The 13,816-nt window shown below is 37.0% G+C and overlaps 1 protein-coding gene across 2 annotated transcripts in view; it reads right to left on the reverse strand.

Annotated features, from left to right (window-relative positions):
- Positions 1 to 13,816, reverse strand: part of CHM (CHM Rab escort protein) — a 56,027-nt gene that overhangs the window by 7,274 nt on the left and 34,937 nt on the right. For both annotated transcript variants that reach the window (XM_042029273.1, XM_042029272.1), the window contains 5 exons: positions 10,847 to 10,924; positions 5,940 to 6,044; positions 4,963 to 5,026; positions 4,260 to 4,356; positions 1,877 to 1,969 (listed from right to left, as the gene is read on the reverse strand). In XM_042029273.1, coding sequence (XP_041885207.1) covers positions 1,877 to 1,969; positions 4,260 to 4,356; positions 4,963 to 5,026; positions 5,940 to 6,044; positions 10,847 to 10,924 — 437 coding nt within the window. The remainder of the gene's footprint in view (positions 1 to 1,876; positions 1,970 to 4,259; positions 4,357 to 4,962; positions 5,027 to 5,939; positions 6,045 to 10,846; positions 10,925 to 13,816) is intronic.

The following is a 13,816-nucleotide window of genomic DNA, read 5'->3' on the forward strand; positions in this document are numbered from 1 at the left end:
AATACACAACACAGATTTTGAGCTTAATAGATACTATTTGTTTAGAATATTTGCTGTCCCCTTTCTTGTATTTTACTTCCTCTAAAATAAATGAAGCTTGTAAAAGACCTTGTGAGATTTACTTCTTTCCAAGGAATAAACTTCTTCATAACCATGGCATTCAAAACAGTATTTTAAAGCAGTTGAATTACAAAAAAAGAGATAAATCTATGCTATTCCTTCAGTATCTTTTAAAAAAAAATAGGTGCTACCCATACTGAACAGTTTCAAATATAAATTAAATTCATCAGCCTGTGAAAGTCTGAGCCTTAATACAGGGCAAGATGCTCTTTAATATATTTAAAAGTTCACATTGCTCATAAAAGTTACTTCTTCCTCATTTAGGCAGGAAAATGAATGGAGTCCTCTTCTCCAGGTGACTTTGCCTCTTTGACCTGCCATGGCCCAGTGCTCACTTTATCTGGTGATTCATTTTCAATAACTCCAACAGTATTTGTTCTGACATTTTAATTAAAATACGACCACTACCTCATCCTGATGATAAAAAGGCCTATGTGTCAGGGAAAACTGGCTTTTCAGTGCCTCAGTGCACCTGAGGACCCCTATGATCACAGAGTTTCTACAGAAGAATTTCAGTCAGCTTCTAAACAATCTATCATTTCGGAACTGGATCACTTTAAACATTAAGATTAATGTTACCCCTCCCCAAATGATTAGAAGACACTAAGCTGATCTTCTCTTCACCAAGTCTTTCAAACACATGGCACTATCTTGAAAATTGAAGATAGAAGTTAAATACTAAAAGTAGAAAATTAGCAAGCTTTAAATTAACAAATAAACAAATGAGAAATGTTTGCAACTCTCCAGTCTAATAAAGTTTTCTATTTACAAACCCAAGATGTTTTCTACATATTAAAAGCAAAGCAATTATGAATATTATGAAGTACTCCCACATCTTAATAACTTGCATTTATACCAACAAAACCCGTCACTGAGAGCTGACCATTGTTTTCTCACAAAAGGACTGTGATTTACTGCCTTGCAGCATTGGGCACACTGTATTTAAAATGCTTTTGCCAGGGCTAGAACAGAGCATCATCTCCCTTATGCACACTACCTACTCTGTGAGCACCTACCACAAATATGGTTAAATTCAAGATCTCAGGACTAAAATTTCAAAAACTTGTGTGGAATTAGCCCAAGTATTTCAGGAACTACTTCCTTCTAGACAGCAACTGCTCCATCAGCAGCTGCTTTCCTCTGAGGTGTGGAATTGTCCATCTCAAGGCCAAAGTTCATAAAATTAGCCGGCAAGATTTCTTCAATTTAGGGCCAAGTAGTTCACTATTGGAAATCTATCTTTGTGGTAACAATACAGAACAACTTTAAGCTTCCACTGCTTACAGCAGAATCCACAGAATTTCAATTCAAACAGCAAACAAGGAAACACTTGAAGACAAGAAGCTGAGCAACAGCCTGAGAATAAGAGGAGGCAAAAGCAACCCAAGCAGCTCCCATCACTGAGCACACCTGGCAGCTGGAGGAGAAAGGCAGATCCCTAACTTCTGGGGTTTTGGTAACTTTCATAAGGGACACCCAGGTGACAGAAATCACTAAAACCAGGAAAGTGTGGAAAAACAGCTTCACAAACATTTCATTTCACTACTGCACCTTTCAAGGATGTGCTGAACAGCAAATATGTTTCATGGAAAAAAAAAGTGTGAAAATTAAGAACTTCCCAGACACTCATGGTCGTGTCCTTGCATACTGAAGTTTAAGCCACAGCTGAAGAAGTCAGTAACAGATACTTTACTTACAAGGGTAAATTATAATTATGTAAAATAATATCATTAATACATCATTAATTTATTTTTACCTTTTTCTGTATTTAGATTAAATAACTTCTGTACAACAGGCTCTAAATCTTCCCTTGCAGTTTTAGTTGATGGACAGGTTAAATGGACTAAATCTGTGAAAAGAGAACACAAACTAATTCCAGTCACCAATACACAAGATATATAAACAACATTTAGAATTTTTATAAAGCACAGCAGGCTTTTAGAAATCGCAATTCTTCATAAAATCACTTCCTTTAAGCCAGGGAAGTGCTGTACTATGGACATACAGTGTATGTACAGCACACAGAAATTCTCTGGAAACACCTCAGAATTCTCTAAGTTACTTCTGTGATGTACACTATGACTACGCAATCCCTTGTACAACATTTTATTCCTCCACTTCTCAGATGGGAGGAACTATTGCTGAACTATTCCTTTATTTGTTCTGTTTTGCAGACTCTGCAGTTGCTGCCTCCTTAGAGAATCACTTGATGTGGCTCCCGACCCTTTTCTGTCCCACTGGCCTCTGGTCAGACACGGAACCAGCTGCTTTACCCCACCTGATTTTCCAGCCATTCATTCCCATATTTAAAAGTCTCACCTTAAAGCTTTTCATAAAACCACCTTAATGGACTCCTGGAAACTTCTCACCAGAGTAGTGTTCATCAGCGAATCATGAAGAAATTTAATATAACTTTGTATAAACTGATTAGTTTTTTCTTCATTACTGTAAATTTTTGATCCATTTAAAAGCAATGCAGAGCCCTGGCATTATTTTGAATCTAGATGACATTTTTCTCTCTTCTGTCTGAAGCCTGGCTGTGTTTCTTGTCATCATTTTCCTGTACATCACACAGCTCTTGACCCTGGTTCCATGAGGAACAGAAATTTAACCCTTCATGCTCCTCTACTTTCAGGTTGCACACATACAGAGTCTATTCAAACATTATTTCATTTTTTTATTCAACCCAAACCAAACCTTCTGTCTGAAGGAATATGCAAGAAAATAAGTAAAAGGAAAAGGGTGGTGATAATCAAAGTCTCCCCCTAACCTTAACTAGATGTTTCCAATCCCAAACACTGTAATATAATCTATTCTTTCCTCAAAAAACTCAGCTATCAATCACTAAAGTTCACATCATTTACTTTCTATAAAATCTTTTTTATTATCTTTAAGGTTATGGTTATGAGTCACAGTCATCAGTATATATTTTGATTATATTTGATTTACTCAGGTATAACTGCATTAGTTACAGTGGTTGCCAACATTTGTCTTCAAGTAATTCTCCCAGCAAGAAGAACGATGAGCTCAGTTCCTGATTTCATCATTACAGTCTCCATTTTTAGGGCAAGTGAAGGAGTTTGGTTCCACTCAAGTGGCAATACAGATGATGTGCCTGTCATTCGTGCAGTGTGATCAAAGAGTAGATGTATTTGTATACTTATCTTAAATAATTGTTCCAAGGAGAAATCAGTCAGGTTAAAACCCATTTACAGATAATGATGTAAAAGTTTTTAAAAAAATTATGAAATATATCCCATAACTGGAACTCAGCTATGCCTAATACAGAACTTTATTATTTCAATATATGAAGACAAATTTCATTAAGGAAGGCAGTACCTTCTCTTCTGAAATGAAAGGAATTTATGGAGAAAAGTAAATAACAGAAACCTTAATATTTCAGCACCATAAAAATTCTCTTGAAACTAATACTTTAGATCTATTGAACATCAATCCTTCATTAGTTTCGCTTACTGCTATATATATTTTGTGGACCCTTAATAAAAAAAAATCAGCTATTTAAATGATAAATATTAACAATATGCTTTATAGTGCTAAGTTTTTAATTAATTATAAGCTTATATTTTTTACTATTATTTTAGTAGGAAACAACTTTGAGCAACTTAATCATTTACTTTACTCTTCTTTCATATGCAAAGAACTACTTCAAGCCTATTTAACAGCAAAATAAATTGGTTATTATTGCAGTTACTTATTTCTTGTTAAAAAGAATTGGGTAAGGTAACCTCTACTTCTACTCTAATAAATACCCTAAATGAACATTTTATCGCTCATTTATTTCAAGTTCACACAAAATGCCAACAACAGAATCCTTTCAGAAGATAAAAAGCTCCCAAATACAGTGTATTTCAGGTATTTCCATTTAATAGTTCAGCTAAGGGAGCTCATTTTCAAAAAAACCAAATGACAAATTGCCAGTAAGATTCATGTGCTCTGGAATACTATTTTTATCTCCTGAAGAAGGATTCATTCCTGTGTAAGTGAAAATGAGTCCATGGAGCTCCACGATCCCAGGAAGCCACCACTCCCTGCGTTCTGTGCAGCAGAGGAACAACACAGAGATTTTCAGTTCTGTTCCAGAGCTGACAGAGCCAAAGGGGAAAATCTCCTTTACTTACAGGTGTCCTTCATGCACGTCATGGTGGAGGAACACAACTCAATGACACAAACTGCTGCTTTGCCCAGTTCCAAGGGAGGCACTGTCAGGATGGAAACCTGCGGAGCAGAAAGAAGAGCTTGTGGGAAAACAAAGTGTCCTGGAGGATGTGGCAACCAGCACAGTCCTCGCTGAAGGTGAAAACAAACTGCAGACAGTTACACAGCTTGGTTTTCTGGTTTATTAGGACAGAAGAAACACAACACTGATTAATATCCTCTAAAATTAACGACTGCAAAGACTGACGAAGCAGACTCAAAAAAGGGTCTGAAAGTGTGCAGTGAGAACTTGAAACTGCAAAAATGAATGTTTAAAAAAACCAAAGGAACTTTGAACAAAGTTTAGACAAGATAAATAACTAACAGAATATTAAGGGTAACAGTTTATTAAAAAGCAAGCAAAATTAAAATTAAAGACAGCAGCTTAGAAACTCTATTAATTATAGTGTGAGCCAAACAGGAAAACTGCAGTCACTGAACTAAACTAAACTTTGTAATAGTTTTATAGAGATTAAAACAGATTAAACAATTACCAGTACAGAGAGCTGACTACAGATCTTGATTCAAGCACAAACAAAATTGAATTAATGAATCAATTCCTACCAATAACTAAATATTAACACATGCAATACACAAAGGGACAAATGATACAGAATTGGTGTGTACCTGCTGCTCTGAGTCTGTGTTCAGTACAGACTGATCTGTAATGAGCACTGCCCTGGAGATCTGCCTACAATTAAATAAAAGAATGATGTAAAAATAATGATACAATAAAAGTAAACATGAAAACAAAAAAGAAAAGTAAAAAATGAAAACAAAAATGTAAAAAATAGTAATTTAGAATCATAGTTTTGGTAACACCAGGGCTATTTCACTATATAATCTTTATTACTATGATTCTTAGTGGGATATTTTCCCGGTTGCTGAAGCAGAAACACATCTGGAATATCAGTGTAGTATTTTCAATGGCCAAAATAGGTGATGAATGAGTCAGAGCAGTTGTATCAAACAGCCACCTTCTGTTTTTTAAAAATTTCTTTTGTTTATTCGATCAAGATTAGCAGCAGCACATTAAGGACTCGTGATGTTCCAAAGAGCACAGGAGCCTTGGGATGAAGGGGAAATGCAGCAGGGTGGAGTCCATTCATCACTTGCAGTTTGTGCTCCTGCAGTGCCCAGGGTTATTTCTGCTCTGCCCTCACCACCACAGCTTTACTGATCCCTTACCTGCACTATTCTGAACACAGAGGCAGTGCATGGCAGCTGCTTTCGGCAACAACAATCAAATCACAGAAAACAATGAAATTTAGTACTTGCCTAAAGCTGAACAAATTTAAAGCCAGGACAGCAACTGGCACCTTCACCTTCCAAACATTTTTTAGCAAATACAGAATTCCTAACACATTTAGAGCTCCTGGATCTTTTATATGGAAAAAGGGAATATGATTTCAATGACAATTGAAGAAAACCTGAATATAGAGTACACAGTATATCCTCCAGTTAATACAAGAGAAATACTGTGCACTGAACTGAACTGTACTGCAAAAATGAAGGATTGGACAGGAGGCTCCTCAGTTTAACTTGCAGGGTACTTTACATACTTATTTAAAGAAATGGACTGTGTTTTCTGTTTTACCATGTACCTGTAACACACATTTGTGCATGTGCTCTCTGAGAGGTAACTATCTTCCACAATAAAATAGTTGGCACTTATTCTTTGTCCAAAATGATCCACAATAGCTTTGCACCTGTTTAAAAAAAAACCCAACCCACAGTAAGAAATTTTGCTGTAAGGTAACAAAAGAATGCATAAGTTTTTAAAATTGAGTTATACAGCACAGTATTTACATCTTTCAATTAATTTAGCTACGTATTTCTTGAACATGTGAACCCCTAAACGAATTCAACTCAACTGATCACTAAATCCTAGACTGCCACACTCTACCTGGTATATGCAGTTTTCCACATGCCATGCCAATACAGAAAATTATATCCCAACTTTAATAAATTGGCCACTTTTCACAGAAAATATAAGCTTACACTTATATTAAATACTGGCATTTAGTTGTACATTTCTTACCTCATAATACCTAAAAAAACAAAACTGTGAATTACTTGGTAGGTACAACCCTATTACAGTGGGGTTTCGTTCTGAGGCAGACACCTTTACCAAAACCACGTTTATTTTGACAATAATATTTGCAAATTAAATAGCAAATTAAGTTAAGAGATTTAGGAAAGATTCCTGACAAATGAGTGCATCAGACTGTTCCAAGAGTGAGTTCTCTATTTGTGACTAAATATACCCTTTATCTCTAAGCTACACACAAAGATTAACTAAGTCCTGGTGTTTTAAGAACAACACAAATGTTCTCCACAGAACAGGAGCAGAAATAGAAGTGGGACAGAAATGCAAACCACAGAAATGAAGCCATTCAGTGATCTTAAATGAGAATACAAATTGCAGATTTTAAGGGGGAAGATTCTCTATGAAAGAACAAACTTCAGACGTATATATGACATATGAAGCTACATCATATATATGAGGTGAAGAAAAGGGAGGCTGCACACAGATACTCACTAAAGTAACCTCTACTGCTGATTCTACATCCATGGTCTGTGTTCTCTTCTACACTATCAGAACATTTACTGTATAAATAAATAAAGCAAATTAGCTTTACTGAACTTTTTCTTGGGGAATGAAAATTACTTTTTCTTAAAATTAAATTCTTCTGAATTACTTTTTCAATGTTTCAACAATTTAACATACAGGACTTAAACCAGTGAATTTTTCACACGTGCATGTACAGCGAAACATCCAAAGGAACACAATGCCTGAGACAGAGATCATGTACAGATTTACCTGTGTTTTATCACAGTGCAACTTCATCTGTGGAGTATCTGACATGCAAGTTATGCCTTAGGAATGAACATTTCTGTAACTTGAAGCTATTTGTCAGTTTCTGTGATTAAAATGATCTATAAACCCAAACCTAAATAGGTAATAGCAATCAGCTGCCACTAGCTCTGGTAAACCAGTTGTTCCTATAACCTGAGAACTGAAAAAGGGTGAACACACAAGCCTCATCTATAAATGTAAGAGATTTATGACTATTAAACCTGTTTTTGTAACACTAACTTCTAATGCTGACCTCACAGGCATATATTCCTATACTCAAATTCAACAGGTACCTTGACAACAGTACAAGCACTGTTTATCATCTAACATTCTTCAATTTCAAATTCTATCTAACATGTGTTTCACCTGCAACTTTAAGAAGTTTTTCCTGTTAACCCCATTGATTTTATTCTTGAGCTCTCATTTGAATACTGCAAATAAACAAGGAAGTCGAGCTGCTGAAGCTCATTTCTAATTATAACCTTTCTTATTGTTTATGAAACAATTTCCCTGCCACCCCCCAAACATTATGGAAGGGGAAAGGTTGATTAAATGTCATGTTGCATCACTCAAAGCCAGCAAAAGCAACGACACGTTTTATTTTCCTGCTAAGTGCTGTTTCCTCTCCTTTGTTCAGGAATAGCAGCAGGTCACATATGTGATAAGATTTTAAACTGAGAGAGAGAGAGAGCGCTTTTAATTTCAGTCCCACTTTACTTCAAAGGGTGATGCTCAGAAAATTTCTTTCAAGTAGTGCTTCCAAATGCAGCAAACACTCCTGCACTGACATTATCAGGTCTCTGTCATCTGATCTGTGTTGCGACAATGAATCACAGCGAACCCTCCATTGACCTTCTTTCAATGTGTCTGGATAAAAGGATGAAAATTAGAATCCATCTCCTTGCAGTGCCACGAGTTATAAATGTACTTTATAGGGCTCATTATCCAAACTAATGGACTAAGGGCGACATCCTTGAAATGGACTCAGCAGCACTGACAAAGCCAGTCTGCAGTATTTCAGCAGATATGTAAATTACTGGCTGTTTGCTCTATCTTTTTATCACAGATGTATAAATGTCCATTTATCACATCTCTTCCATTTTGAGGCAGAATTATGTAATTGGAAACATATGTGAAGTGTGATCAATATAAAATGCCTACCATTATGATGAAATTTCATATGTACCCCAAAAAGTGACATACAATAAACACAGAGAAAAACAACAAAATTATCATTCATACATTCAGTATGCATTTTTCCTCAACCTTATAAATATGATGTGTTTTTTATTTTCCAGCAGAGCATCACAGTTCTACCAAGAACTCAGTATGTTCTGCAAACTTATTAAAACAGATCTGGTACAGTATGTAAAAAACAGGTATTTTCAAGTGCATTACTAAAACCTTAAAATAGGGATGTCTGATTTCTATTCTTTCACCCTGTCTTGCCTGAATCTTATTTTCAAATAAGAAAAAATCAAACTATAAAAAGGACTATAGAAAAAGCATAAAAATAATTGTAGAGCTAGGTATAAAATCTACTTGTTCTCTGTATATACAGGTATAGGCAGGAAAATGTGAAAAAGCAATTAGCCATGTCTAGAAAAAAGTTGGAATAAACTTTGGTGATATTTAGAGACTAATTCAGATTAGATTTAATTAAACTCTAACCTAAAAGTTTTAGGAGAAAATCAAGGCTGTAGATAGAAGTATATATTTTCCTTACATGTACTAAACCAGGAATATTAAAAATAGAGAACAAATCAGTGCCTTAAGGCATGGATGAAGCCTGGAGGGCTGTGGAAGGTGCTATAAACTGGTAATGACCACTGCACAAGGCATTTCTGCAGTGCTGAGTGGGAGCCATTTGTAACCTGGGGAAGCTGCCTCTGCAAGCACAGAGCCAGCTGTACTGACAACCAGATATGAATTTACCTCTCACCAATTACTATGAATGGTCTGTTGACTCAAAAGCTCAGTAACTCATAAATAGCCTCATTAACAACTTGATAGCTGATTTTTATTAGGCAAAACACTGAAGCCCAAAGTCAAGAGGAAGTACAAGCTGGTGCAGGGAGGGAATACACGGTGAGGAAGGAGATAACAGCCAGAACGAAACAGAAGATAAAGGAAACGGATATCCTGGATGTGTTGTCCTTCTTCATATTCACCATCAGATAATGGCATTATTAGAAGCTCAGTGTTTTTGGAATAATGAAAGTCTGGTAAAATCTTTTAAAGTATTTCAATAACTCTGCTCCTCATAAATCTATTATTTAAAATGGCACAAGTGAACCACAAAAGCTGCGTAAAAGCCTAAAAAAGACACTTGACACCTATGCTGAATCCTGGGGAACTTATATTAAAAAAATAGAAGCAGGTAAATGGAAAAGCTGCACTCCGGCTTTTCTGGAACACACATAACCTTATAAAGAAAACATTGATTTCAAAGCTCTTCAGGATGTGCCAAAGAAGCTGGAAACTGGGGCAACCAGTACCACTGACCAGCTAAGATCTGCACAGAGTGGGGTTTGGAAGTTGCTACCAACTGTAAGCTTTGTACCCCTGCAAGAGCAATTTAACTGTTTAAAGATTATTGGAATATAAACCTTCCTATAGTAACAGTTCAAGTATCAGTGTTAAAATAAATGACATTTTCTGAAAGAGACAGTTTAATTTGCACGTGAACCATGTATTTGGAACAACACACATGATGAAATACTACCACATTTACATCTCAAAGTCTACAACTGTGAACTCCAGAATCTTCAGGAACTGGCAGAAAGATAAAATCTGGAGTTTATACAATTTCAGGCAAAACAGCTACTACTTGACCATGTCATCACAAATGCAGCTACAAGGACTGTGCTCAAGGAATTGCAGAGCAACTGGGAAGTAAACACACCACCACCATCATTTAACTACTCATTCTCCTAATAAATTGGTACTACATAATTTCTCAATTAATTTTCTAAATTTTCTACAAAACATCCTGAACTTTTCAATTATAGAAACTAAGCTGCAACCAGAGAGCCAAAGTCTGCAGCTAGACTAATATCTGATAAATGATAAAATGCCACTATGGAAAAAACTCTGTGTTGATTTTTCTTAGCTCAACTTTAAACCTGCCTACAGGCCTGATATTTTTGTAAAAGAATTTATTCTGGAGTAAGAGGGCAGCATAGTTTATGACAACAATCTACCTAAAAACTCATTAAAGTCTTTTCTCTTGGAGTGACATGCATTATCAGCAAAGATTAATCTGATGAGTCTTTAGGTGAGCTCCATTTTTAAAAATGCAATAACAGAGGGCTTTGTTGTCATCTGATGAAAATCAATTAGAGTAGGTAAGGCCACAAGGAAAACTAACATCACTCATCACCAGCCCCCCGGCAGCTGAAATGATTTGTCTTCCAAGCTTGGGTGATCAGGAGCTGTAGTAATATCACAGGGAAATTAATTTAGTTTCTATATTCTAGAGCCACTTTCCTTGTTCTGGAGGACCTATACACAAATTACTTTTAATCAAGGTTGATACGTTATTAATATCAAGGAGGATCTCTGAAGAATCTTTTTTTTTTTTAAATTGACTTAAGACATTTTTCACCTGTGTTTTGTGTATAAACAGAAGGTTCCTGATGTCACCCTTACCGTCCCGAGGCTCTGTCCAGCACCAGGCAGCACACGGCGTGACGGAGGCAGTAGATCCCCCCAAACACAGCACACAGCCTGCAACACAGGGAGCACAAAGGTTACTCCAGCACAATTAACTGCAATCAGTGTGGGTGGGCAGCAAGGCAAAGTACTGAGCATGTTGGTAATACTGACTTACTGACAGGATGGGCCCCCCAAAAGAAGCAAGATGTGGAGCTGTTGGGAGTTTGGAGGAGGCCACTGAGTTATCACAGGGCTGGAGCCAGGCTGGGAGAGCTGGGGGTGTTCACCTGGAGAAGAAAAGGCTCCAGGCAAAGCTTAGAGCCCCTTCCAGAGCCTAAAGGGGCTCCAAGAGAGCTGGAGACGGGCTTTGGACAAGGGATGGAGGGACAGGACAAGGGGAACAGCGTTAAACTGAAGGAGGGTAGGTTTAGGTTACATATATGGAAGATATCCCTGTGAGGGTGGGGAGGCCCTGGCACAGGGTGCCCAGAGAAGCTGTGGCTGCCCCATCCCTGGTAGTGTCCAAGGCCAGGTTGAACGGGGCTTGGAGCAGCCTGGGATAGCAGAAGGTGTCCCTGCCCATGGCAGGGGGTTGGAACTGAATGAGCTTTAAGGTGTCTTCCAACCCAAACCATCCTGGGATTCTGTGATTTTGAAGTGAAAGCATTTTGATATCTCCACAAATTACGAACTTGAAAACTTCCACTTTGCAAACCTAACTTCCAGAAATGGCAATAATTTTGTCATTCTAATGTCAGATGAGCCACTGCAGAGACAGTCAGTCCCACGATCCCTTCTGAACTGCAGGACTGGTGCAGCCCTGCCAAGGCCTGCAGTGTCACCAAGCCCATCTCTGCACTTGAGGGCAGCAGCCCAAGGAGCTGTCAGCACCACCACGTACCACACACGCTGGAATATCCAGCTCCCTAAAAACACTCCTGCTACTCATGGAAAACCAGAGATACATCCTATGAATCCCAGCCTTGGCTGTTTGGAGATTGTTGAAGATGACACAAAGGTTAAACATCCACTGAAGAATTATGAGAGACCCTAGAGCTAGGGGTTTATTATCTCTAATGCTGCAATCCATGGCTTCCTGCCTGACACAGCACACATCAGGATCTTTCAAACCAACTCAGAGGAGTTTATTTCATATCTTGCATGTAAGAATAGTGCTATTAACTTAACTAGAACTGGGATTCCTTAGTTAAAAACATTAATTACAGTTTTCCTTTGACTTCAACCACAGCCAGGGGGTTTTGATACATGCACTTTATTTTTCTAGCATACTATGAAAGAACTTTGCTGCTTGGCTGCACAAAAATGTGAATTACTTCTTTCCAAGAGTAACCTGCTATCCAGGGGAGGAGGGCACAACCTGCTTTCATAGGCCAGCAGAAAACTTCTCTTTTTAAATGGAAATAGAAAGGAATTTTGATTGTGTTGCTAAACAATCACAAACAGCCAAAACACCTATTAAAACAGCCTAGCATGAAAAATGACACAATTAGGAAGAACTTGCCAAAATTATTTAAATAGAGAAATTGAAATATTAAACTAAATGGCACCCCAACAATTTATGACAAAGTAAAATCATTGTGCTGGCATTACTTTCATACAATGGACTATTCAAGATGATTTGACTGCACTTGAAGTACAAGGCAACTCTTTGATACCATTACCCCTAAATGACAGACATTTAAACTGATATTACTCTAATTAACTGGCGACTGCCTCCACCAATAATTCAAGTTTTGCTGAAAGATAGCAACAACACTGTACTCAGCTTCAACTTTGCCCTGGTGACATCAAATCATATTACAGCTAAATTAACAGTTGTGGAAATTTTTGGCCTGGTAGCCCTCCATCATACACAGCCTTTAAATGCCATTTCAGTCCCCATCGAGGCAGAAATCAGCAGTTGCAATTTTTAATACAGCTGTGAAACAACAGGACATATTAAAAGCTGCGTTTTTGACAGTACATTCCCAGTGATTTATGAGTTTGTATATAATTTGATTATTCTATTAATTTTACTGATTACTGATTCAGCTAGTACAGTGAAGGTCACTTACAAAATAAATCTTCATTACATTTCACAGAAAGTAACTGCCTCCAACTAGTTGTTTTCTTTAATTAAACACTAATGTAACAAGAGAGAAAATAGGCTTCAGGGTTGCTGCATCTGTTGATACAAGAGGAGTTTACTGCTTTGATGTAATGCTCTGTGATATTAATTGAACAAAAATAGAATGTCTCTCCATTTGACATCTCGATTCCCAACACAGAGATACCACAAACACACTCAAATTACAGACTTAGCCTTAGTTCACTCTGAAAGAATTTTAAAACTGTATCACATAATTTTACACCAAAACCTAATTCTTATTTCTAGAATGTAATGTGTCTTCTACTTTCTAAAACGCATGTCGTGATTAATTTAAAAATTGACTATTTTTTAACTGTACATTTTTCTACAGTAAACACTACTTGCTTCTCTCCTTAAAGCTGAATACTCCATGTATAGCCCTGCAAGCTTTGGAGAAAGATCAAAGAAAAACACGGCAAGCGCTGAAATAATGAATTGTCCTCTTTCAATTTATTTTTACACACAGAACAAGCTGTGACCTGGTTCTTATGTTAAATTCTGTGTTTCCTGAAAGGCCCCTGGAACATCAGCCTTTCCTCCAATATTGTTGTGTTCTAAAAACTTTAACAAGTAGAGTCCAGACAAATCAAATAAATAAAATGGCTACAGCTACAAAAATTGATGGTTAATCTTCCCAACACAGAGTTCCCATACCAAAATCAAAACTCAGTGTGTGCATCCACCTGGGTAACACCAAAAATTCCCCCCAAAAAACAGCATCAAAAAAACTAATCAAGAAAATAATCAATGTCATCCTGAACTTTCCTGGCATTTGGAGAGCTACGGAAAGGAAAATATGTGACATAAATGCTTAA

This window comes from Corvus kubaryi, unplaced genomic scaffold (assembly GCF_017639235.1).
Source record: "Corvus kubaryi isolate FWS band 111438036 unplaced genomic scaffold, C.kubaryi_AGA036_p1.0 37322, whole genome shotgun sequence".
Classification (NCBI taxonomy): domain Eukaryota; kingdom Metazoa; phylum Chordata; class Aves; order Passeriformes; family Corvidae; genus Corvus; species Corvus kubaryi.